Consider the following 27979-nt stretch of genomic DNA (forward strand, 5'->3'; position numbering starts at 1 on the left):
TTGAGTTCGCGTTTCCTCGTCGCCAAAATTATCATGTTTTGCCCTGAGGCCGGGTTGTTGATTAAACACCAGTGTGACTTTCAATAAACAACTATATGGTTATTATTCAATATCACGAGAACTCGCTCCGATTACAAAGCGCGTCATGCGGTGTGCCGGTACGTTACGTACGAGCGTCGTCCGTGGACTGACTCTGCCCTCGTGTCCCCGCCGTAGCGATATGTTGTTGATTCGGAGATTCCGCAGATCACGTGAATACAAAGTGATGATGATATATGAATACAATGAATACACCACATGAATAATGCGGTATTCGATAAGACGATGGAAAATGTGCGCAATTATGTGGATGTAAAATTATTAACAAAATGGGACGGACGGTACGGTGCGGAGGCAATGATCGCGAAACCAAATTTTCATAGTACAAGCATATTTTTAAAAAATTAGTTGCCATAGAATTACGCAAACTCGAAGTTAAATTCTACAAACCAATCTACGTCGGCATGTGCATACTCGATATATCTAAAATATGTCTTTATGAATTTCACCACGAATACATGTCACCGCTCTATTGTGACAATTGTAGAGTAATGTACACCGACACGGACAGTTTAATATATCAAATTAAATGCCAGGATGTCTATGAAAATTTGAAACGCGATATCGCTCGATTTGATACCAGCGATTACGCTGCCAATAATGTGTACGGTATACCACTCGCGAATAAAAAGGTGCCAGGTCTGATGAAAGATGAGAATAACGGCGCGATGACCGAATTCGTTGGGCTTAGAGCAAATGTATGTTTTGCGGGTGGACGGTAAAAAAGACACTAAAAAAGCAAAAAGCGTCAAAAGTAACGTTGCAGCGCGTAGTATAACATTCGACGATTATACGCGTTGCCTTAATGAAGAAATTGAAATGACGTGTCAGCTGTCATGCATAAGATCGAAATTGCATAAAGTGTATACCATCAGCGAGACAAAAATTGCTCTAAGTCCCTACGATGACAAGCGGTATGTCGTACCTGAGTCGACCGACACCTTGCCGTGAGGACATTATCGAATACCGTTGTAAATTATATTTATTATATTTATTATATTTATTATATTTATTATATTTATTATATTTATTATATTTATTATATTTATTATATTTATTATATTTATTATATTTATTATATTTATTATATTTATTATGATCAATTAAAATTAATATTGGTCGCTAGTGGTGAAAATAAGCTTAGAAAACTTGACTTCGACGTAACTAGCAAATTTTATTTAATTATTTCACGACGTTTCGACCATTTAGTTGTGGTTCTTTTCAAGTGAAATTTCTACAACATAATATTACACAATAGTTTTTAACATACGAGAACTCATTTAAGTGTTAAATTAATAAAATAAATATAAATTTTATAAACATACCCATCAATTAAACTGAGATTAACGTAACATCACACTGATGTTATTTAAAATCGAAAGTTACAAGTTAAAAGAGGAACACGTCCCATTGTTATGATGTTGAAAGTTAAAAATTAAAAGAGGAACACGTCCCATCGTTATGATGTTTCGTCAACGACTAAATTTGAAACGCGCCACTAAACAATCTTTATTATTTTGTCGTAAATGTTTGTCAAATTCTCGGTGTCTTTCTGTAGGTTAACCGTATTGTCATGCTTCTTTATGAAGAACATTTCAGCAATCTCTCTCTTTCTTACATGTTTTTCGTTGTGTAAAATGGTCGGTGATTTCCAATCAAAGTTATGTCCAAAATTACATCTGTGTTTGCTCAGAACCGAATGATTAGACTCATGTAATTTAATATTGCTGGCATGTTTCTTTACTCTAGTGCATAAATGTCTTTTCGTTTGTCCAACGTATGATGCATTACAATTTTCACAAATAATCTTGTATACTACATTTGTTTTAATATCATTAGTTATTAAATCTTTACCTCGTTTTATCAGCCTATTCAACTTTTTTGGCAAACTATAAACAACATTTATGTTAGCATTTTTAAGTGACCTTTTAATACTGTCGCTAACATCTTTAACGTATGGGAGTGGAATTACATAATTCTTATCTTGAGCCGAATTCACATTAACGTTATTACTTAAATCATTACTTAAACTGTCGTTATTATCCGCATTGTGACCGTTAACATTCCTATTGTTATTCAGTACATTAATTATTTTATTTACATACTTATTAATAATATGATCCGGAAAACAATTATTTATTAAAATGTTCGTTACAATCTCAATATTCGTATTATGAAATTGTTCGTTAGACAGTAAAATTGCATGGTCTACTAAATTGTAAATCGTATTAATTTTATACTTGATAGGATGACTCGAAAGAAAATTGATGTATCTGCCAGAACATGTAGGTTTCCTAAATCAATTAGTTGTCAATTTATTCCCATTGCGGATAACTGTAGAATTTAAAAAATTAATAGAAGAATTGGTTTCTATTTCATGTGTAAATTTTTAAACGTTCATGATAGTTATTAAATGTACTTAAAATTTCATTTATTTTAGAGCTAGGTAAAATAACAAAAATGTCGTCCACATATCCATAAAAAGTCTGAACTTTAAAACTTAAAGAATTTAAACAATTTGTTTTCAAGTCATCCATTACCAAGTCAGCTAATATCGGTGATAGAGGGGATCCCATAGAGCTTCCATAAATCTGTTCATAGTACTGCTCATTAAATTGAAAACTAGTTGAAGTAAGTATTACATCAATAGCGTGTAGAAACTGTTGCAAATTAAATTTAGTTTTTAGACTTATGTCACTCCAACGACTTTCAATTGCAGGAAAAACTAAATCTTTTGGAATATTTGTAAACAACGAACAAACATCCAAGGAAATCATTACGTCATCGTCATTAACCCTTGTATTTTTAATAATATTCACAAACGTCCAACCATCTTTAACATTTGAATCCGGCTTCTTAACAGACTTAACTAATATCTCATGAATGTAACTGGCACGTATCTCACCACGCGCCTCGAGTTGTTCGAGTCATATTGGACGCGCTTCCTGGATGCGCACGATGCCATCTTCTCTTTCGAGAAGGTAGACACTTCGGATTACATGCGGCAGGACGTTTACGCGGTGACCGAGGATAATTACGTAGCCGCGAAGTCGCGTATCACATCCTTTATGCCGACGACGAGATCCGCGGACGGGCAAAGTGCCGCGAGTTCAGTATTGCGCCAAATCCAGCTGCCGAAGATAAGCTTGCCGAGGTTTGACGGCGATCAGCTGGCGTGGGAAGGCTTCCGAGACCTTTTCAAGTCGCTGGTCCATGACGTAGAGGGACTCACTCCCTCACAGAAGCTGCAGTATTTGAAGGCCAGCCTCAGCGGGGACGCAAAGGCCGCCGTCGCCAATATCGAAATCTTTTCCGACGGATACGCGCTAGCGTGGGACGAACTCGTGACGCGATATGATAATCGGCGAGTCCTCTTGGCGACTCACATGCGCGTGCTACTCTCTGCCGCGCCGATAATCAAGCCGTCATCAGCAGAAATCAACCGCCTGATTAGCGCGGTCAACCGAGCTTCGCGCTCCTTCAGAGCAATGGGCCGCCCGGTGGAGCACTGGGATGACTGGTTCGTCCATATTCTGGTCGAGAAGTTGAATTCCGCCACCAGGCTATTATGGGAAAGCCATCGATCGAGTCGGGAGTTCCCTAATTTCGAGGAGCTCAAGGAGTTCCTCTTCACGCGGGCTCATGCGTTGGATGCTTTCAATCTGCGGACACCACCGATGACCCTCAGTTCCGCTTCCAAACAAAAGCGTACGAGCCGCAAGGACGATGTCGCGTCTCACGCCATGGCTGCGAGTGACCACAAAGGCACGCCGTGCCCCCTGTGCAGGGAGCAACATCACATGCGCTCCTGCCCGAGATTCAAGGCATACTCGACGAAGCAGCGCCGCGAGCAAGTGCGCAAAAGAAAGGCCTGCTTCAACTGCTTGGGACAGGGTCACGCCGCCGGAGCTTGCCCTTCAATTTACCGCTGTCGCCACTGCCAGGAGAAGCATCATACGCTTCTGCACACGGAGACGACGCCACAACCTGCCGCTTGGGAGAAAACGGAATCCGACGACTCCGCTGACAAACCGGGTCCCGTGGAGACGACCAAGATCTCCGCCTTGACCAGTTCTATCTCCACGACAGTGCTATTCGCGACCGCGGTTATTCAAGTGTTTGGTGAATTGGGCCAATCGTTGACAGTACTCGCTCTTCTGGATTCAGGATCGGAGGCATCCTTCATCTCGGAACGCGTAGCCCAGCAGCTGAGACTACCCCGCCGACGAGTGAACGTGACGGTTTCCGGACTTCAGAGCGCGACGACTGGGCGAGTGACTCACGCGGTATTGATGGTATCGGCACGGAGCGATCGCCGACAGTACGGATCACTTTGCCGAAGGCTTTGATCTTGCCCCGGCTCACCGCCCTCACACCCGGGAAACATATTCCGAGAGGTGATTGGCCGTATCTACGGGATCTAATGCTTGCCGACCTGGCCTTCGACAAGCCGGCGGCAGTCGACGCCGTCCTAGGCGCCGATATCTACGGCGTACTGCTGGACGAAGGGGTCAAGCGTGGACATCCGGGGGAACCAGCCGCTCACTCTACCGTGTTCTGTTGGGTGCTGATGGGTTCCCTTATCGGACCCGCCGATCCTCTTCCAAGCCGAGTCGCCGTCCACCATATCACCACGCAGCCTGATCTTCACCAGGAACTCCGACGGTTTCGGGAGTTAGAAAAGGTGGCCGCCCAGCCGATACTCACGCCAGAGGAGTCTCGTTGCGAGCGACTTTTCGTTGAGACTCACGCACGTGATGCGAAGGAACGCTACATTGTGCGGCTCTCTCGCAAGGAGAACCCGACGACGGGACTTGGAGCTTCCCGCCACGGGGCCTTGCGAATGCTCCTCAGCACTGAGCGCCGTTTGACGCGCGATCCGTTGCTCAGGGAGCGATATCACGACTTCCTGGCGACCTACGCCTCCTGCGGGCACATGAAACCGGCACCCCGCGGCGAGACAATCGGCGAGCAATATTACCTGCCGCACCATGCGGTGGTGAAGGCGTCAGATCCGGAAGGTAAAATCAGGGTCGTTTTCAACGCCTCCTTCCGGACCACTACGGGAATCTCATTGAACGACGTGCTGATCCCGGGACCGAAGCTGCAGGCGGACCTATGGCTGGTCCTCACACGCTGGCGTCTGCATCGATTTGCCTTCACGACGCCCATCGTGAAGATGTTTCAACAGATCCGGGTGCATCCGCAGGACCTTGATCTCCAGCGGATCTTATGGCGGGCGGATCCAGCGGCGATGGTGCAGGACTACCGGCTCACCACCGTCACCTATGGCACGGCCTCTGCGCCGTACCTGGCCATAAGGACTCTGTTACAGCTCGCGCAGGACGAGAGCCATCGATTTCCACTCGAGGCAGCTGTACTCCGGGCCAACACCTACGTGGACGATATCCTCGCGGGAGCAAGCTCGATGGAGGAAACGCTCGAACTCCAGCGGCAGACTGTGGCTCTCTTCGCTGCCGGCGGCTTCCAACTCAGCAAATGGGCAGGGACTCATACCGTGTTGTGTCCGGCCGTGGGCAGAACCGAACGACTCATCTCCAGGGTGGACAACGTGGGTGCTCTAGGAGTACTCTGGGTTCCGGCGAACGATGAGCTTCACCTTCGAGCGGTCCCCGCGCTGTCGAAGGTCGAGAATCCGACCAAGCGCACCATCCTTTCAACTGTGGCCAAACTTTTTGATCCGACGGGCTGGGCGGCTCCCGTGATCATAGGCGCCAAGATTCTCATCCAGGACTTATGGATGGCTGGATTGGATTGAGACCAAGCCATCCCGCCTACATTGCGCGAGCGGTGGTCGCGCCTTCTGGCTATGCTGCCAGACTTAGATCAGCTCAGCATTCCGCGGTGGACAGGGATCACGAGCGAGCGACACGTGGAGCTCCACGGCTTTTCCGATGCCTCAGAAAGAGCGTACGCCGCTGTGGTGTACATCCTGGGTGTTGACGACAACCAACCTCTTGGTCGCGAAAACCAAAGTGGCCCCGGTGAAGCCTGTCTCTATGCCGCGACTGGAGCTGTGCGGTGCCCTGTTGACAGCGCACCTACTCCGGAACACCAGCGCTGGCCTGGGGGTGCCCCTCTCGCACCTATACGCCTAGACGGACGCCAAGGTCGTGTTGGCATGGCTGCGGGCCCATCCTTCCCGCTGGAAGCCATTCGTCGCCCATCGGGTTGCTGCACTCCAAAAGACGGTGCCAGCCGAGCTGGCATTACGTCCTCACGTCAGAGAACCCAGCGGATGCCGCCACGCAAGGATTGATCCCGACCGAGCTGTCGCAACTTCGCTTGTAGTGAAAAAGACCTGGCTGGCTAGAACGACCCAAGGACACCTGGCCGGCGGATCGGAATCAAGGCATGGAGCTGCCTGAGGAGTGCCGAGCGCACGCGACAGCTACCGACGGAGACGAGGGAGCGGTCAATGACCTTCTGATACGCTTCTCCTCCCTTACCAGGTTGATGCGCATCACCGCATTCTGCCGTAGGTTACTTCACCGCGAGGCCCGACCGAGAACGACTCACCTGACCACCGCCGAACTGAACGACTGTCAGCTCAGTTGGCTGCGGATTGCGCAAAGACAGGACTTTGCGGGAGAGCTGGAGGCCCTCTCCCGCAATGCGCCCCTCCTGCGCCGATCACCTCTTCTGGCGCTGAGACCCATTCTAGGACGGGATGGACTGATACGAGTCGGGGGGCGACTTGAAAACTCGCCCCTGACCTATAGCGAGAAGCACCCGATCATACTGGCCAAGGGCAGCCATCTAGCACTTCTGCTGGTCCGAGACGCGCATCTGCGCACTCTTCATGGCGGCCATCAGTTGACTCAAAGCGTCCTGGCACGAACGTACTGGATCATTCACGCCAGCTCGCTGATCCGCTCCGAGATTCATCGCTGCGTCCGATGCGTCCGCTTCTAAGACAAAGCGCTACAGCAGCAGATGGGTCAGCTTCTGGCATGACCGCGTCCGGGCGGGACGTCCCTTCCTGTCCGCAGGCGTGAACTACGCAGGCCCATCCAGCTTCGAGCCTCGAAGGGTCGAGGTCAAAAATCCTTTAAGGATACATTTGTTTATTTGTATGCCTGTCCACGAAAGCCATGCATTTGGAGGCCGTATCAGACCTCACTACGGAAGCCTTTTTGGCGGCATTCCGGCGCTTCGTTGCAAGGCGAGGCCACTGCGCACGTCTGGTCAGCGACCACGGAAACTTTCGAGGCGCCGAGTGGGAGCTCCGCAGGATGTTTCGCGCCGCAGCGGAATTCGGCCAGGAGTGTCAAGCTCTCCTTGCCACCAATGGGGTCAAGTGGAATTTTATCCCCCCCCCCCCCCGCGGCTCCGCATTTCGGAGGACTATGGGAGGCAGGTGTCAAAGGTCACTCTACCCACTGAGCGCGGATCCGACAGATTTTGCGGCGCTCACCCCTGGTCACCTTTTAATCGGGGAAGCTCTGATTAATGTACCAGAGCCAACAACCTTGGAGGGTCCGCCGAGTCAGGTACAAACGCGATGGCGACTTTTTTCTAACATGCGTGACCACTTTTGGTACAGGTGGTCCCGAAAATACCTGCAGCATCTTCAGCAGCTGTGCAAATGGAGGGACTTCAAGGCCAACTTCCAACCTGGGATCTTGGTTCTGCTGAAGGACGAGCTGCGGCCGCCATCAAAGTGGGCCCTTGGGCGAGTTCACGAGGTGCATCCAGGAGCCGACGGCCTAGTTCGGGTCGTCAGCATCGACACGGCCACCTCCCGGCTCACGCGGCCGATCACGAAGATCTGCCCGCTCCCGGCCGCCCCGGACCACTAGAACAAACAGGACGCCTGGGCCTCGAGCGAGTGTCGTACGGCGGGCGGCGAGCGTTTCTATTTCGTCCCCCGGACGAGGCGGGCGGAATGTTGAAGTGTCGGCGGGACTCCGCTGGTACTCTAGACGTCGTTGGCTCGATGACCGCGAGGCCTCCGAAAGGTTTGCGTCCCGAGCCATCAAAACAATTTTTTGATGCTTGGTACACAACGCCGGCGATTGCCTTATATGGTCATTTTCGACAATGTTTGCGAGGACTACGGTCCCCTTTCCCTCGCGATCGGGTGGATCAAGGAGCTCGAAACGAGGGAAGGGGGTTTTCTCGAAATTCCTCTTCGCGTCTCAAAGGGTCAGTCTGATACTGGCACGACGAGCGGTACCATAGGCGTAAATTACCGAGATAAAGAGAAATTACTATTGGTTTTTCTATTGTAACTCTGTGTTTTCTGCGTTGGTTAATGACGGCACGGATTTGCGTGCCGTGAATAAAGAAAAGTGACGTGTAAAGTGCTCGTTTGATTCTCCACCCTCTAATCCGCGCAATCCACCAGCAGTCCTCCAACCGGCAAAAATTCGATCGGCGAGACGCCAACAATGTATTAATGAGAATTATATATTTTTTGTTATATATATATTTTTTTGTTATATATTTTATATATTTTATATATGGTATACAATATATAGTATGTTATACAATGATTGAATAAAATACATTAAATAACATTGTTTTTATGTATCCAAGAGTTGTGCGAACTGTCGAATCCCAGCCATTTCACGTAAACCTCGTTACCCCTCCTGCGCAGTATTTTCTCCACGAGGTACATATCCGGACAATTTGCGCGATGCAGCTCGTGTTCGTAAAACGCTCCAGCAATAAATGTCTTGCGATAATCCTCGAGTAGATATATTACGGGATTAGTATGCTGCACTTTAACAATCGTAAACACTTCGGTTGTCCAATTTAGCGTGTATCCCTTCTGGAAAAGTTGTTATACTTGCTGACGCGTACTTGATCACCTACTTTGAACTTTGCCGGGCCCGCGATTTTTACACGATTGTACACGGTAGCCAAAAGTCTTTCGGCGATCGCGGGGGTAACGTCGGCTGGTCGCATACCAATCGTTCGATGCTTTCGTCCGTTGTAATCTGATACAAGGCGTGGCAGCATGTCGAACCACTTGTAAGTGCCATTCAGCGTAAACATCTTCCACATGTCGTTCTTTAGCGTGCGATTGAATCGCTCGACGACCGACGCCTTCAATACCGAATATGTAGAATAGTGATTAATGTCATGTTTTCGCATAAGTCGTTGCACATCGGCGTTGTAAAATTCCTTCCCGTTATCAGGTTGCATGTTTTTCGGGCATCTCTTGCTATCTTGAATTATCTGGGCGATTGCGTCAGCTGTCTCGCTTCTTCCTTTACTCTTGAGTGGTACAGCCCACGCATACTTGCTCAACACATCGATGACGGTGAGTATGTAGTAGTAATCTCTGTTGAAACGGGAATACGGACGCATCTCGACAATGTCGGCTTGCCACAGATCATTGTATCCCCGCATTATGACATGTCTTCAAGGGAAATTTTTTCTCGCTGACGCGTGCAACTCGTTTACCAATTGTCGTCTCTCCAAATTATGTTGCTCGTTGTTATTTTCACTATTCATTCTCGTTCTTTCGGGTTCTTTCGCGTTTATGCCTCGTTCTTTCGGGTTCTTTTACGTTCGTGCCTCGTTATTTCAGGTTCTTTCGGGTTCGTGCCTTGTTATTTCGGGTTCGTGCATCGTTCTTTCGGGTTCTTTCACGTTCGTGCCTTGTTATTTCGGATTCTTTTACGTTCGTGCCTCGTTATTTCGGGTTCTTTTGTGCCTCGTTATTTCGAGCTCGTGCATCGTTTTTTGGGTTCTTTCACGTTCGTGCCTCGTTATTTCGGGTTTTTTCGGGTTCTTTCGTTCACTCACGTCCTTGACAGTTTCGAAAATCGTTCCTGACTCGATCGCAGCCTTTTTCGCAGTCGCTTCTGACCCGTTCAAAGCCCGCCCTGGCCCGTTCGCAGCCGTACCTGAGGCGATCGTAGCCTTTAAGTACTTGTTCGTAGCCTCGTTCGCAGCCGTTTCTGACCCGTTCGTAGCCTCGTTCGCAGCAGCCGATACGCCGTTCACTGTTAGACATTTTACTACAGTTGTCAGCGGTCACATAACTACCGCCGCTGCTCATTGTAGATTAGTACTACGCTGATAATTCTTCGTAGCTGTTCAACAACTGTTTGCAACCACTCGAGAATCCCTTCTAGACGTTTCACAACTGTTTGATGGACGTTTCTGAGCCAACCGTTCATTAAATGTCTGTGTCTGAGGTAGTGTTTGGCGCACGCAAAAGTTCTTTTATCGCAGTCTCCAACGCTCGTACATCCTTCTCTAACGCAGTCAGCTTCTTATCTAACTCTTTCTGTTAGATCATCAATGTTTTAAAGCACTCTTCCAGGTACAATTTGTTGACGGCATCGGTATCCGCCTCATGTAGCGCTACACGGCGAATTTTGCGCGATCTCGCGTCATAATCTGTAGCGACGCGACATGAAGCGTTTTTACGCACACATCTTCTCATCAATGTATACTAATGATCGCCGGTTGTATCAATTCTCCTCTCGAATAATCCAAATTTATTGATAGACATTTTTTTGCAATGCTTTGTAAAGTGTCACGCGATGGACTGAATAGATTGTCGGGACCTCGTTTAATTTATAATAATGCTCGCTTCCCGCAGTTCCTCGATAATCGACAGGATCTCGTTGTCGTGCGCGTTGTTGCCGGCTTGGCGTGAAGCGTCGAGCAATCGTAAGCGATTCACTAGCTCGATGGGGTTGTCCCAGTGCACGTAATCAATCTTATTGTCGGTTAGCGTCATAGCGCGAGGCATTCCCATGCCAGATTTTGGGCTCTCCACCCGCGTCAACGGTGCAATTATATATTTGTACTTGTCATCCTTGCTACTTTTCACACGACCTTGCGCATCAAAATTGCGTTTATGCGCGTTTGTTGCCAATAATATGTGTTTGTATTTTTGCAAATCGTCCTCCTGATAATCAGGTCTTTTTTTGAAGATCAACTCGTACAATCCGGGCGTCCCAATGTACCGCGTGTCGCCTATGATTATATTGTCATCTTTGTCAATGTCAAATCGCTTGCTGCCGAGCCGCATTTCATTCTCGCCGAAATAGACTTCATATACATTATCAATTTCTTTCTTCTCATCAGCACCGAGCAGAGCGTCCATGTACTCTTGTCCTAATGGTCCCCAATCCTTTCGCATTATTTGTTGACCTTCCAACGATCTTAACCAGCGTCGAAGAGATATTTCGGGCGGGTTACGCGTGGTTTCGAAAACATTTTTGTCTACGAGTGTTGTGGGTATCACAGGTAGTACGCTTATCGGTGTAAATGTTGTCGGCAATGAAGCGTCTAATGGCTTCGAAATATCATATTTTCTCTTTTTCAATGCCTCCTCTTTATATTGCTTGATAGTTTTATGTTTTTTCTTTTTTGGTGTCTCCCCCTTGTACCGTGTTTTGATCTTCACACCGTCGTCGTCGGTGTTAGACTCGTTTTTCACCAAAATCGTCGCGTTGTCGACAATTTTTTGTAGCGGCTCGATAATAGGTTTAAAATGAGTCTTGACAGCGATATCATCATCGATCTTTTCGGTCTTCAGAGCGCGATATTTCTTGCGGATCGATTCGGCCGTCTTTGCAATCTCCATGGCAACCTTTTCACGCTCGCGAATATTATCAGCCGGTCGAGAGAAACTCTAGAGAATACTACTGACGACTAATGGCTTTGCGGTATTGCGAACTCGTTAAATCCTTTTCTATATCGTCCGTTCGTAAGCGAGCTGTTTTTGTCTATCACTAGAAATCCATACTTTTGCTGCCAACAAGTACGACATAAATCACTGAAATTCTCATACAACATGTCGGTATTTACGTGATCGTTGTACACATGCTTCAAGTTAGTGGCGTCCTGTTTAAACAGAATTAGCAGGTTTGCGTATAAGATGTTTCGGTATTCTCGCATATGTCTGACAGAGATAGAAGCAGTCAATGTTCGAGTGATGCCCCATTGAGAAGTACTCTCTTATCGTATCTTGCTTGTCGCATGCCACGTCATCAAAGACAAAAATTGAATTTGGACATGCCTCGCTCGGTGGAATGACGTCACTGTTATTGGAGAATGTAAAGTAGCCAATTTTGTCAATCGGAGTCAATAAATCTTCCAAATAGCGATATTTCGGCTGTTGCAACGATTTAGAGTACACGTACACGTTCTCGAAACGCACGCCGTGCGGACTTTCCAGCAGGCTTATCAACACGTTGGTTTTACCGCAGTTTGAGGGGCCGCAAACGATCGCGTGTATAGTTGTCGGTAGCATCGTACCGTGTTTGCGCACATCTTTATTCACGTTGCAGCGTACTCTGTCTTCGTAATTCATCACTCGTATCGTCAGAGGTTGTCGCACGAATTTCATTTTCTCACTCCCGATTTGACTTCCAACGTCCGCCTATTTATAGCTGCGCGGACTCGCGCTTTGCTCAGTATTGTCTAGAGATTGCAGCGAATGTCAGCGAAAATAGGTACAGGTCTATTAAATTGTGCGATAAACGCACTTCCGGTCGAGCTTCATATCCCCGGCTATCAATCTTGCGGCCCGGGAACTCGTTTGGAAAAGCAATTAGCTAGAGGTGATTAAGGCGTCAACCCATTAGACGCGGCGTGCCGTGAACACGATATAGCGTACTCTCGGAGCAGCGAACTCACCGAGAGACACGCGGCGGATAAAGTACTCTCCGAGAAAGCGAAAACTCGCATTGTCGCGAAAGACTCAAGTCTCGGTGAGAGAGCCGCAGCGGCTGTTGTCTGGGCAGCGATGAAAGCCAAGACAAAGCTCGGCATGGGCTTGAAGACGATAAAGAGGACAAAAAAGAGGAGAATACTTTCGGCAGCGAAACGAAGCGGATTTTTACCGATTTTACCAATGCTGGGCGCGCTCGGATCCCTGGTCGGCGATACGGCTGGCGTAGCAAAAGCGGTGAACAACAAAAAGGCCGCGCAACGTCAGTTGCAAGAGATATTACGCCACAATCGCGCCATGGAAGGCCGCGGACTGTATCTTGCCTCTTACAAATATGGACGAGGAGCGAGGAGAAAAACGTCAAAAAAACGTTAAAAATGCCGAAAGATATGCAAATGTGTAATTGCTACAACTTGCAAAACGTATGCACATTCCATATTTTAAAGGTGTATTTATGCGCAATAATTTACCGATAAATGGCGCGCGAGAAAATGAGAGCAATATCGTCAATCTGGACAGTACAGACGGTCCTGGTACTCATTGGGTGGCGTATGCAAAAAAGGGAAATCGCGCAATCTATTTCGACAGTTTTGGCAATCTTCGACCACCCGAGGAATTGATGCGATATTTAAATGTGCCAAAATTGGAATACAATTACACCTCTTATCAAACGTATAATCAAAGTATCTGTGGACAATTGTGCTTGCAGTTTCTCCGAGAGGTTGAATTCTCGCCGCAAATTTAAAGACTGACATTGCGCTATTTAACTCAGTTTTGTCAATCTGTCGCTAACACTAATATTGACTGGGAAGAGTAGCGTCCTCGCGGCGACCTATTTTCTGCCCATAGATTTGAGCAACGCGGACTACGAGCTCGGTCTGACGGATTTTGAAACTTATCACACTATATCGAATTTGAATTTATCGAATAATAAATTTTACTACGGCAAGGACGACGCGGAAATTACGATTCCCGAGGGATCGTACGAGCTGCAGGCGATACATGAATTTTTGAAACGCGCACTTTCCCGAAAACATAATGCTGTTAACGATAAAGGTGTCGCCGATGAAGATTACCCAATCGTGCTCTGCGCTAATTACAATACGATGAGAAGCGAGATCAAATGTGCCTACAGAGTAAACTTCAGCATGTCCAACAACATTGGATCGCTGCTGGGATTCTCGAATCGTATACTGCAACCGTGAAAATGGTACAAATCGGACATGCCGATTAATATTATCAACGTGAACATTATTCGCATAGAGTGTAACGTGACCGCGGGTGCATACAGCAACGATAAACTTGTTCACACGATACACGAATTTTCATCGAAAGTACCACCAGGATATAAGATATCGGAAACACCGGCGCAGATCATTTACCTGCCGGTCTTCGTATGGAGCATTACTGATTTAGTGTTACGCGTTGTTGACCAGGAGGGACGATTGCTCGATTTTTGAGGTGAAGAGATAACAGTTAGATTACACGTACGACGGCGGGCCGCAGCAACACTTTGTGCGACGGGATGCTCGTGTTGAACAAAGACACGAAGAACACAATCAGGCTAGCAGCAACATCATTCGCTAATATCAAATCAACCACGAAGAAGATTCACCTCGTCGTCAAACGTTGCGTTTTTACAATCTTTGAGATTTGCGGTGCGTGCCATCTGAACAATGACTGTGATTCTCAACATCGAGGAAGAGCCAGTCTTTGACGATTGCATCGTCAAGATTGAGACTCACACATACAACCCGTTTGCCAACACAACATTTGGACACAGCGACGAGATAAGAATACCCATACAACAACAAGATTTATATGCGTTGCCGTATGAAAGTTTCCTCTACATCAAGGGAGAACTGCGGATAAATCATCCAGTTGAGGGATTCAATGTGGCGCTGGGAAATAATTGCGTCGCATTCATGTTTGACGAAATTCGCTATGAGCTCGATGGTGTGGAGATTGATCGCAACAGGAATGTGAGAATAACAAGTCTGCTGAAAAACTATGTAACAATGTCATCCAATAAAAGCGTGATTATGCGAAATGCAGGCTGAGAGAGCCCGACTACTGTGAATGGATACTTTAATTTTTGTGTACCGTTGCACATGTTGATGGGATTTTGCGAGGATTACAAACGCGTGGTTATTATTGCGCGTATCATAAGTTGATCTTAATACGAGCGCGCAACGACAATAATTGTCTGTATGGAGATTCTGCACTGGAGCCTGCGATCAACATATTCAAGATACAATGGCAAATGCCACACGTGTTGTTGAGCGAGATTAAGAAGCTGTCGATGCTGCGCGCTCTGGAAAGCGGACGTTATCTCAGCATGGGTTTCCGCTCGTGGGATCTATACGAATTTCCGCTATTGCAGCGTACGACCAAGCATTCGTGGGCCATTAAAACCGCGACTCAACTGGAGAAGCCGCGATATGTAATTTTTGCTCTACAGACAGGGCGGAAAAACAACATGTCCAAGGATACGAGTCGATTTGACAACTGTAAATTAACCAACGTGAAACTTTATCTGAACTCGGAATGTTATCCGTACGACGATATGAATCTGGATTTCGATAGAAACAGATGGTCGATTCTGTATGACACGTATGCGCGTTTTTGCAAAAATTATTACGGATACGAGTATCTCGAGCCGAGCCTCACCGTCTCGTTATTTCTACGTTACGGTCCGTTTGTGATTATCGATTGTTCTCGACAAAACAAATTGGTCAAGAGCGCAACGGTGGATGTGAGATTAAAGTTTGAGTGTAAGGAGAATATACCTAATAATACCACAGCATATTGTCTTATCATGCACGATCGCGTGATCCAGTACAACCCGTTGACCAACGTTGTGCGCAAAATCACCTAAAAATGTTTACACAACTACGCGTGTGAGAGAGAGGGAGGAGGAGGATACATAATCATGATAATGTGAGATGTCTGAAGAGTATCGTAATACCTCTCAACTGACTCACATCGAAGAAGATCATGTCTGCACCAACGTTTGTCGACCTGCAAGGATTTATCCTGAACAAACGATTTATTGTGAAGGAAGCGGTAATCCTGAGAAGAGGATATATCCTGTCGCACTATTTCTTCGCATGTCCTGTGCCATGGAGCGTGTTTATAAAGTCGGAAAGGCGCCAGGCCTCGTGGTTAACTCAGCATCATCACAGCTTGCAATGGGAGGATGGAAATGTTCCATACTGCATGGCTCAGCGCTTGATCACGGCAGCTATCGCTGGCATAATTGAACAAGAAGAGGAGGAAGAAGAGTCCTCTCTCGTGTATGTAAAAGGACTCAAAAAGCAAGAATGGCTGGCCGAAATAATAGACGATGCGAGCAGCGGTTTCACCATTGAAACCTTGGATGCCATATATGAAGATGTGTCTGCATTAAATAAGTTAGATCTTACATATACTCTACGGTGTAATAAACATGTAAAAATTGCGCGTTACAAAATGTATTTAAATTATTTAATTGGTGGTTGGCCAATTGCGACAATCATCCATTTTTTTAATAAACATTGTTTACATACTATTCTCTTTGTTATTTCTCTTCCTCCCTCACCAGATATTTCTAAGAAATCCTTTTACCCCCCATTACTTTTTAAAATTTCTTACGCAATTGTATTTTTAAGAATTTCTTTTACTCCTACTATTTTTAAATATTTTTCTTTCTTTTTTTCCTCCAGATATATTTCTAAGAATTCCTTTTACCCCTTTTCCTAATATTTTAAAAATGAGCGTTACTCGATTATTAGTACTTTTTTATACGATCAGTCTTTCGTCGACTGTTCTAACTGACGGTTCACTTTTTAATACTCTCGGTTCAAAGAAGCAGCAGCAGCATGAATTACTACATGCCGAGACGTGATGAAACGTGCGAGAAGAAATGTGACGAGTAAATATAACTTTTTTGTATTTTTATTTTTTTATATTTTATATTTTTTACGAATTATAATTTTTATCTAATTTTTTCAGCGTTTCGCTGGAGTCTCGTGCGGTTTGTATACTTGGAAGACGATACGCATTGACGGCCACGGAATTCAAATTCCTCGAAATCGGCATCAGAGTGGATCCGCCGAGTTACGTGGAGATCGCCATAGGAGATCATCGGGGAAAACAGCTAATACTATCTCTCGAAACGTGGAAAGGACTTTACGAGCAACGTCACGCTATTAAAAATTATCTGAACAATGACTCCCCCAACAACGATGTGTATAATTTCATAAGTGTCGGGCCGCTAACAGTGCGATTTCACAAGATAAACGACACCAAGCTCATAAGTCTCGAATCAGCGGACGTGCGCATGATGATGGTCGAATCGACGTTACGTCGTATGGTCGAGCTTGATTCATGCATCGAAATAATGTTTGATCGATTGACGAGGCTCATCGCAACGGTCGATATCAAGTATACACAATTCTCCAATATTGCATCCACTGTAACGGATGCTAGAGAATTGCCGAATGCGATACGCGCTAGCAACGCCTTCAACAAGCACCAACTTGTCGATTGCGAGCTAGTAGCTTTAGTTTTTAATATGTAATAAAATTTTATATATAATTATGTATTAAATATAAGACGAATAAATACTTATATGTATATACGTATCATGGTGTACTTTATTTGCGCGCCATCCGTTACATACTTTGCGAGAGATAATTATCGTGTCAAGGACATTGTCATATCCAAGCCTGGATTCAGCGGCAGAATCGATATTTTTATCTTACGAGGTTAGAGATAAGACGCGGCGAGAGAAAATCGATAATTTTATCTTACGAGGCGCACGCGACATTAAGAGAGAAAGAAGACGTACGCATTCGAGAGAGAAGACGCATGCATTCAAGAGAGACGGCGAACTAATACGCAGCGCGCGAGAGTGAAAGACGCAGCGTGAGAGAGAGATTCGGCGGCTCGGGCCTGCAGCGAGAGAGATTTGGCGGCTCGGGCCTGCGGCGAGAAAGATTCGGCAGCTCGGGCCTGTGGCGAGAGAGATTCGGCGGCTCGGGCCGGTGGCGAGAGAGTCGGCGGCTCGCGGCGAACGAGAGAGAGAGAGAGATGCGAAGGAGAGAAAGAAGGAAAATTTTTTTTTAAATTAATAAATATTTTGGTTTAATAAATATATATTTTATTCATAATTTTTTACATTACCGCCGGCATTGGCGTTACCCAAGGTGTACCACGTGGAGTTTGCCGGTCGGATTTACACCTCATGTGTATGTGTATGTGCGAGTGTGTGCGTGTGTGTGTACTTGTACATGTGTTACAGTAGAGATAAGGACCCCACGGTTCGTCACTTCCGCGGTATTTATTGACTCCAAATTCTCTCTACTGTGTGTGTAAATATAAAAAATAAAAAACAATATATGTAAAAAAATATATAAAAAATATAAAAAGTATAAAAATATAAAAAAATACAAAATATAAAAATAAAGATAAAAATAAAAAAAATAAAAAATAAACCTTAATATAGGTGGTTGTAGGGTGACGGTGAAAGAGAGCGGAGAGAGCCTTATCGCGGCGAGAGAGAGCCAGCGTGCCGTATCCATGCGGCGACTACGAGAAAGGAGGTCGCGTCAGCCATCGCTGTCAGACTGTGCCTCTGCACTTGCACATAGAAATATAATAAATTATTATACTATTTTATATACTTTAATATATTATATATATACTTACAGCCTTGACAGATTGGGCACAAGTTGGCCAGGAAGAGTGTGAACACTCTTTCCTGGCAATTGATGCAATACAGATGCGGTACATCTCTGTACCGCATCGTCACGTGCCTCTCGATGGTTGTGATGACCGCGAATCTGTTTCTCATAAAACAAGAAATACAGATTCTCACCAACCCTCATGGTAAGACGTATGCCATCACAATGTCCTCGTCTGTTCGTTGAGGGATGCGATGGCCCGCACATCTACCGTACGTGAGTGGTACGACTCCCGAACAGCGTTTCCGCTGTCGTACCCATCGTCGTGGAGTGGTTGCAGTTCTTCCAATTCTTCCATTTCTTCATCATCACCATCGTCTTCTTCAACAATGGGTACGACATTAACATCCATTTGCTCACAACATGCTCACTACTTCTATGATCGCGAATGTCACCGTACTATGACCCGGCAGCGGCATCGGTCCTCATTATATATCCCGATCATCCCTTTGTTCTTCAACGCGCAATTGTAATTATCTCCGAAAGATGATCTTTGCCGAAACAAAAATAGCGGCTGCTCAGTAGTTGACTATCAGCATGTTTACACCTTCCGCGAAGACATATACATATCTATTCTTAGAAACATTGATATACTCTTCGCATATGTTGTACGCCTATTTAATCAAGCAAAATAAATAGGTTGCGACAAGTAATCTGGCGATGATGACGATGACGGCGATGGTCTCGATTCTCTCATGTCTGACTCCTCCATTTCTTGGTCCGAATCTGTATCATATTCAGATGATTGCGATTTACATGACGTCGATGGTGAAGGCTTATCCATGCTACCAAAATAAAGGTTTTCTACAGTGAAATAATCGGCACAATTTTTGTAGCGACGCTGAAAACATGCGACTCGCTTGTGTCCTTTAGACGATTTGGTGCATTTAGATAAACCACCAGTCACTCTTAAAATGTCTTTGTGAATTTCCAGGAAATCGGCAACATCTCTTCTCGGCGGTTTTTGCACACCAAGTTCGTAATTTCTTAACAATTGCACAACCGAAGTCACCGGAATGTTCTTCGCTTCACGTTTAAAACAAAACGGGTTATTTTTTTTTTCACCATGATCGCATTCCTCGAGATGCCTATACTATTTCTCGACATTCTCATAACACCCCGAATGATTTTTTACTGCGTTCTCCATTTTTATTGTCTGTCACTTTTTCATACTGTATTACACTTGTAACCTCAGCCTATTTTCGCTGACATTCGCTGCAATCCCTGATCATCGGTGCTGGACCGTCAATATGCGTTCGCATTCACGGTCGATTGTAATGTTCGAGGCAGCGACGACATGTCTGAACCTCCGGATCCGCCTTGATGTGCTCCGGAAGCTTGTCCCACAAATGCTCTACGAAATACACTTTTGCAGTAAAACAATCTTCGGAATATATTGCAACTGTTCGGCACTTAAACTGAGAATATTGGAAGCACTTGATAGCATGACAAACATCATGCACTCCCGAATGAAGAGAGCGTGCGCTCGCCAGTGGTATTATGGCCCGGCAGCTGCATTGGTTTTCATTATATATCCCGATCAACCCTTTGTTCTTCAACGATTGTTAATTTGCAAGAAATATTTGCGATATCTACCAGCTGATAATTCTTAGAAATACATAGACACGTCACAACCTGCGAAGACATGTCGCAAGGTCGCAACGCGTTTGCCCCCCATACTTTCGCTGCTGATATTTCTTAGAAATATACGTATTAACCCCTTGATCGTCGGCGCTCAAGCCTGGATTTTGCGGCAGCCCTTTTGTTCTTAATAATTCGCAGAATTTTTACCTTATCTTATCTTCAAAGAAAATTTAGATGAAGAAACGCAACCCCCTTAGTACAAGTAATATGGTAGATATCTGAATGTCGGCGCTCAAGCTTGGATTCTGCGGCAGCCATTCGCAGAATTTTTACTTTATCATGGGTAATAGATATCGCTGTAATAAATATCTAATTGTCGGCGCTCACCAAAGAATCGGCGGCAGCCCTTCGCAGAACTTGATTAACCAGAATTTTTTACCTTATCTTATCTTGTAATAAATATCTTACAAGCTTATCTTGGATTTTCTACGAAAACTTAGATATCGCTGGAATGTTTATCTTATCTTGTAATAGATATCGCTGGAATGTTTATCTTATCTTGTAATAGATATCCGTTTATCTTGTTTATAAACATATCAGGTAACATGATCCCCTTATCAGGTAACCTGAGCTGATAAGATAAGCTTATCTGCTGATAAGACCCCCTCTCCCGCGTGACGTCACTCCCCTCACCCCCGATTCTCCCCTGCCCCTTACCCCCCCTCATTGCCCCTGGTCCAGAACCCCCCTAGTATTATTACTGTCTTGTTTATGTTGCATACAATTTTGATTCATACAGTCAATATTTTTTAGTCACTAATGTTGAATCAAGTGTAAAAAGATTAGATGGGTTATCAGAACCTTGGGAAGAAATAGAGTTTGTTTGGGATCATTCTTTCTTGTTCAGGCATGATTTTCTAAATAAAAATCAAACTAAAGGATTTTCACAATTCCGAGATTTGCCATGTCTTTCAGACGAACATGCCTCATAATTAGTAAATTTCTTTAAGTTATAGCTAAAAATATTAAAAGTAAGGAAATTTTCCCTCAAAAATTTTATTATATATGTAAACTTTAAGCAATTTTTATCTTTTTCTAAGATTTATAAGAACTTTAAAAAAAAGTTTCTTGGAAAAGTAAATGAATTTGTCAATAGTTGGCCGACATTAAGACTGTTTTTTGAACCATTTATTTTATAAAAATTAATAGTCGATGATGAGATTAACGCTTTGGTTGATGTTCTGCCTAATCTTCAAGACTGTAAGTAGATTATAGTATATTAGCTAACAAGTGCGGGGGATCGTAAATCGGCCAAGAGTGCGGAAGTTTGGCGCACGAGGCGAAGCCGAGTGTGGCAATCCGCATGATCGGCCGATTTATGACCCGCACATGTTGGCTACGATATTTTGTGTGACCAGTGCGTGGAAAGGGAGCCCTTTCTAAAATCCCATCATGTGTGTAAAGGGCGACTTTTTGCGCGCCGGTTGCACAAATGTGTATTTTTATGTATCTGCATATGTACAAACCATTTATCAATATATAATGTTTTTATTATATCTTTGTAGATAAAAAAGATGCCATTATTTTAACTGCTTTGCTTGTCGCTATCAAAGCTACAAATTCGAGGGACCAATATCTAAAATAGCAACATTTAGATGTGAAAGTAAAAACCGTGAATTAAAAATAACATTAAATTTATCTTTAAACCGAACCAATATTTGCAAAACTTTAGACATTAAAACTTAATTGCGACTAAGTTATCGAATAAAGAAAAATGAAAGTATTAGAATCAAACTTTATGAAAATGGATCTTCAACAAACATAGAATTGAAAAACATTCCTGATTTACATTTTTGTGCGTCTCAAATACCTGCCGAATCACCGGAAATTGTACGTATATCGAATTCCATTTCTTTCAAGGGTTGAACACCACAAAAAAATGCCGTTTTAATGATACCCAATGAGAATAACCATGCATTTTTTATAATTGAAAATTTAATTGAAATCGGTAATAAAAATATGTATTTAATTTTAAGAGTTAGCAGGAGGCTTGGTGGAGACTCCTGTCGGCCAGCCGGGAATTACAAATTCTTAATTTCCAGATATTAGCCAAAATACTTCATGAATCTTATTAAATTTAGGATATTTTTAATCTGTAAGCTCATATGTAGTTCTCTAAAGAGCTATTTTATGGAAAAAAGTAAAAATAAAAATATTTAATAAACTTGGGGAAATGGGCAGCAAGGAACGGGTAAGGTTGGGTTAGCCGCGAGTCTTTATTTAATTTATTATAAATTCTTAAGAGCGAAAATGTAAAATCCGGCTCTTTGGAGGACTGCTTTATTATATAAAGAATATATTTAAAAAATCCATAAGGTTATGTCACTTATTTTATGCAATATCTGGACGATAAAATTCTCACTAGATTCATAAAGAGCTGGGGAAATTTCCGTGATAACATACTGACTGCTTGACAAGGAAACAGCATTATTTCATCTTTGTCTCTTTTACATCGCATATGTAGTAACGTCCATGTAGATATAAACACTAATACGTGAGTATACGGATACAAATATTGAGAGATAATGTCAGCAAAAACTGGCTATTATATTATTTTTATTTTTTGTATATGTATGCATATATAAATAAAGAACAAAAATAAAGACCATTTTTAATGATAATAAGAATCTATTTGTGTGTATGTGTAATTACAAATTAATAAAAATATAAATTTAAAGTGTAAGACAGGCAATAAGAGCCAATCGCGGAAGACAGTGCGTTATTCCAACGAAACTAAATTTTTTCGTTAGAATTGAATATCTGTGCACAAGGCACCAAATTTTTTTATTTGGTCACGGCCAAGATTCTAAAATATGAAATAATCTCATATTTAAGATTTAATTTCAACAACCCTTTAACCCCCTTACGGAAATAAATAAATAAATGCAAGAGAAAAATATAGATCCAAAATTCCCGATTCAGCGACTTTGAGAAAGAGAAAAATATAGATCCGAAAGTCGCTTAATCGGGAATTTCGGATCTACATTTTTCTCTTGCATTTATTTATTTATTTCCGTAGGGGGGTTAAAGGGTTATTGAAATTAAATCTCAAACATAAGATTATTTTATATTTTAAAATCTTGGCCGTGACCAAGTAAAAAAATTTGGTGCCTTGTGCACAGATATTTAATTCTAACGAAAAAATTGTTTCGTTGAGATAACGCATTGTCTTCCGCGATTGGCTCTTATTGCCTGTCTTGCACTTTAAATTTATATTTATATTGCAGAGCCTTGTTAAACTCTTAAATTAATAAAATATTAAAAATCAATTTATTATATATATATATATTTTTTATATCATAAAAAAAATACATTTTATATTTATATTAGGAGACGCGGTAGTGTCTCCGGCCATGTTCAAACCCTAAAAGACCTTAAAAGACACTACAAGTCTCCTTATCCTGCACCATCAAAGTCCATTTTTTGGGGGTGTAGAACTACTAAAATATAAAAAATTTTGAATTGCACGTAATATAACCTAAAAGGCGGCATCGCCACGAGTAATTTGAGCCAAGAAAAAATAAAATCGGTCAAGCCGTTCTGGAGATACAAGTGGTCAAAAAGTGACGTTTTTCATGAAAAATGAAGTAACGTCGTCTTCTTCTCTGTCCGCTGACGTCATCAGGATTATATACATATATATATAAATCTCTTCTCACCTTTCACTCACACCTCCCTCAACTTCCACCCACAGCTTTCCCTCCCACATCCCGCCCCCCTACTCCCACTCCCCCCCCATCCCCACCCCTCTTTTGCCTTTTTCACCCTCTTTCGTCCTCTCTTACCCTCTTTCGTCCTCTCTCACCCTTTTTCACCCTCTTTCGTCCTCTTTCACTCTCTTTCGCCCTCTTTCATCTTCTTTCGTCCTCTTTCGCCCTCTTTCACCCTCTTTTGTCTTCTTTCACCATCTTTCGCCTCTTTCACCCTCTTTCGTCCTCTTTCACCCTCTTTCATTCTCTCTCACCCTCTTTCACCCTCTTTCATTCACTCTCACCCCCTTTCGTCCTCTTTCATCCTCTTTCGTCCTCTTTCACCCTCTTTCGTCCTCTCACCCTCTTTTGTCCTCTTTCACCCTCTTTCGTCCTACCTCACCCTCTTTCGTCCTCTCTCACCCTCTTTCACCCTCTTTCACCCTCTTTTGTCCTCTTTCACCCTCTTTCATTCCCTCTCACCCTCTTTCGTCCTCTTTCACCTTCTTTCGTCCTCTTTTACCCTCTTTCGTCCTCTTTCACCCTCTTTCATTCTCTCTCACCCTCTTTCGTCCTCTCCTCACCCTCTTTCATTCTCTCTCACCCTCTTTCACCCTGTTTCGTCTTCTTTCACCCTCTTTCATTCCCTCTCACCCTCTTTCGTCCTCTTTCACCCTCTTTCGTCCTCTTTCACTCTCTTTCGTTCTCTCTCACCCTCTTTCATTCTTTCTCACCCTCTTTCACCCTCTTTCGTCCTCTTTCACCTTCTTTCACTCTCTTTCGTCCTCTCTCACCCTCTTTCATTCTTTCTCACCCTCTTTCGCCCTCTCTCATCCTCTTTTGACCTCTTTCACACTCTTTCGTCCTCTCTCACCCTCTCTCACCTCTTTCACCCTCGTACGTCCTTTCTCACCCTCTTTCGTTCTCTTTCACCCTCTTTCGCCTATCTCGTCTTCTCTTACCCTCATTGATCCTCTCTCACCCTATCTCCAAAAAATCATAAAAATGAAAAGGTCAAGCCATGTTCAAAAGAAGGTCCTCAAAAATTTAAACCTAGTCTGTACAATGAAAAATAATTACTCGTAATTCCAGAGTTCCAATTTGTTAATATCAAATAATGTATTTGTTTCAAGTAATGGCAGTAGAGTCAAATACATACCTACGTATATGCAGTTTTTGCTGTTAATTGTACTTGAACGAAAAAAATAATTAAATGATTTAAATATAGCACATTTTTAATCAAGAAACTTATATAATCAAACTCTGTTTAGGAAAAGGTAGAACATTTCATTTGCCTCTGCCTTTACAAGAAACATTGGATAAAGTATGTTGTTCGTGATTGAGCGCCGAAATTAAGAACTCTAGCTTCAGGCTTGTGAGGACAGCACCGATCGAGTGCTGCTGATTCGAAAAACCCTCTCCATCGAGTATCGATACATTCCGAAGCTTGTTTTTGATTTCTCACTCTGCTTTGTGCCTCGGCAAGATATACTCGTGTTTAGAGTCCTCACTGATTGTTAGTGAAGTAAATGTCGAAATGTATTACAATGGAGTAAAATAAGTGAAATTGATCAATTAACTGTGTAATTTCTTCTCTTATCTCTCAATGATATTTCCCAACGCGCTGCCGGATTAAAACGAAATTATTATTGGCAAACATATGTCCTCCGGAAGATCCTATAAATTTGAATCACTAGTTGCACATTCTCGTTCGAGGTATACCCAAGAAATCTAAAGTGGTTTGGGAAAATTTGGTAAATATTAATAAAATGTATAAGGCTTTACAATGGTTGAAAGAAAATAATCCTCATTACTCAAAAATTTGTCTTCCAGCGTCATCTGATGATCTATTAAAGGATAAGTTGCAGGAAACAGAATATAAGATTGTCGATGAGGAAAGCGACAATGACGAAATAAATGAGGTGGTTGAGAAATTACCAGCATTGAATTTGTACAATGTACAACAAAACAAAAATAATGATGATCAAACCGTTTTAAAACGTACGGCTTTTCTCACACAAATCACTGAACATTCGGATATTAACGATCAGTATACAATATACCCAATACACGCGAAAAGAATCGATAACGAATCTGCATTGAAGCTTTATCAAATAGTGAAAATTGAATATTTTCCAATGGATAATCGTTATAAATATCTGGATGTCATGTGTTTCCCTGATTTATATCCTGATGGTGTCAATGGGCAACGAGAAGATAGAAACTTTGCATTGCCGGAATATTTATTTATTAGAACACGATTGATGTCGAAACATAGTAGATTCAGGTTGAATCTGCAGTATCTGTTCTTCCTTTTCAATGATGCTAACTACCGACAGTTGAAAGGTGGTATCTATTATACGATGATGGTTACTAACTCACGAGAGAGATACACTGCTGGTAGATACTTGAACGAATTGAAAGGTTACCAATTAGAATCGAATTTAATGAGTATTTTCGCAAAATTGAGAAATACGGATCAATTTTGGCGACAACCGTCCAATAATGTAAAATGCATGACTTTGCATTACGGTCCAGCGACGTGGTTTTTGACTTTGAGTCCTAGTGAATGGAAATGGTCCGATTTGGGTGAATATTTACGAGATATGAATCCCGATAAAGAGAAGTTAGGCATCAGCGAACTAATCGCATACGATCCTGTAAGTACTTCTAGATTCATGTGCATAAAATTCAAAGCCATGATTGATTTTATTTGTTTGTCCGATAATCCAATAGGAAAGGTTATTCATTACTTCTGGCGACTGGAATATCAACGTAGAAGTATCCAGCACATGCATTGTATGATTTGGATAAAAGATGCTCCAGTATTAGGAAAATCGCCGGATGAAGAAGTTGCTACGTTTATTCAAAAATACGTAACGTGTGAAATTCCAGATAAAAATGTTTCGCCAACGTTGTACGATACGGTAATAAGTGATCAGAATCATAAACATAACTCGTATTGCATGCGTACGAAAAAAACGGAAACTAATATATACAGAAAGTGTCGGTTCAATTTTCCTCGGCCAGTTACTGAGAATTTCGTTTTAAGAGACGTTATCACTTCGATAGTCGGTAGAAAAAATTTACGCAGTAAGAGCAGATTGTACGATCTTCCTCGGAAGGAGTCGGGAAGGTTTATAAATGATTATAATCCGTCTATCAAATTAGCCTGGGAGGGAAATATGGACATACAATTTATTAGAGAAAAATCAGAGTTTTTAAACTCATATTTAACAAAATACACGACAAAGTCGGAAAAATGCAATACAGACTTTGAAGTGATAGATTCGAATAAGTCCATCGAAACTGTGGAATTTTGCAATGCGTTCATTAAATAACAGAGAATGCGGTGCTTTAGAAGCTGCGGATACACTATTAGGGAATCCCTTGTACGGTACGGATAATGATACCATGGTCAAATGGATAGATGTTAATGAGGTGAGAAATAGAAAAGTTAAAACATTTAATGAAATTTAAGCTCTCGATGAAAATTCTACGAATATTTACTGTTCGTCACTCATCAATGATTACTATCCAAATAGACCTCAGGAATTAGAATCATTGAATTTGTACGATTTTGCCAGATTCTGGGAAATTACGAAACAGATGTCAAATAATGACGAAGTCAAGTGTTACAAACTGGCATCGAGTTTATTTTTAAAAAAACGAAAAAAGGGTTATTTAATTAACCATTATCGATTTAATATAAAAACTGAGTCCGAAAAATACTTTTACTCGCTGCTTCTGTTCAAACCATGGAGAGATTTGAGTGAACTCAAAGGTACATTCGAGACTTACACGGATGCCTTTAAGAATTCAGAGTCTGTTTTAACGAAGGCAATGAAATATCACGAAAGGCTCGAAGAAATACAGAAAGCTTTTGAGAACGTTGCTGAATTAATCGAGAAGCGCGAAAATGATCTGAAAACAGCAGACAGAGACAAATCCGATGACGATGAACTGGATTGTAATCCGATAGAAGCTGACGACGCGACTGAAAGATCTGGAAGATTTTGGTAAGATTGACGACCCGATTGATTTATCGCAAATGATGTCACAATTGAACGAAGACCAGAAAAGAGTCTTTGATGGAGTATGCCAAGTTTTACAAGATAAGAATCAGATTCTGCGACTGTACGTAAGTGGCGAGG

At 43.1% G+C, this 27979-nt stretch overlaps 3 protein-coding genes across 3 annotated transcripts; all 3 read left to right on the top strand.

Annotated features, from left to right (window-relative positions):
• The first annotated feature begins 2978 nt into the window (after positions 1-2978).
• Positions 2979-4448, top strand: LOC114937012 (uncharacterized). Its single transcript, XM_029310373.1, has one exon. The coding sequence runs from the start codon at positions 2979-2981 to the stop codon at positions 4446-4448; it is 1470 nt and encodes a 489-aa protein (XP_029166206.1).
• Positions 4449-4522: 74 nt separating this feature from the next.
• Positions 4523-5878, top strand: LOC114937011 (uncharacterized). Its single transcript, XM_029310372.1, has one exon. The coding sequence runs from the start codon at positions 4523-4525 to the stop codon at positions 5876-5878; it is 1356 nt and encodes a 451-aa protein (XP_029166205.1).
• A 596-nt stretch (positions 5879-6474) lies between these two features.
• On the top strand, positions 6475-7035 carry LOC146723707 (uncharacterized). Its single transcript, XM_085481317.1, has one exon. It carries the CDS (start codon positions 6475-6477, stop codon positions 7033-7035), a length of 561 nt encoding a protein of 186 aa, XP_085337443.1.
• Positions 7036-27979: the final 20944 nt, after the last annotated feature.

This window comes from Nylanderia fulva, unplaced genomic scaffold (genome assembly GCF_048542155.1).
Source record: "Nylanderia fulva isolate GAGA-0341 unplaced genomic scaffold, ASM4854215v1 Scaffold173, whole genome shotgun sequence".
Lineage (NCBI taxonomy): Eukaryota > Metazoa > Arthropoda > Insecta > Hymenoptera > Formicidae > Nylanderia > Nylanderia fulva.

Bases quoted from the DNA above. Each gene is read 5' to 3' on its own strand.
- LOC114937012 (XM_029310373.1), top strand. From the start codon at position 2,979: ATGAATGTAACTGGCACGTATCTCACCACGCGCCTCGAGTTGTTCGAG.
- LOC114937011 (XM_029310372.1), top strand. From the start codon at position 4,523: ATGCTTGCCGACCTGGCCTTCGACAAGCCGGCGGCAGTCGACGCCGTC.
- LOC146723707 (XM_085481317.1), top strand. From the start codon at position 6,475: ATGGAGCTGCCTGAGGAGTGCCGAGCGCACGCGACAGCTACCGACGGA.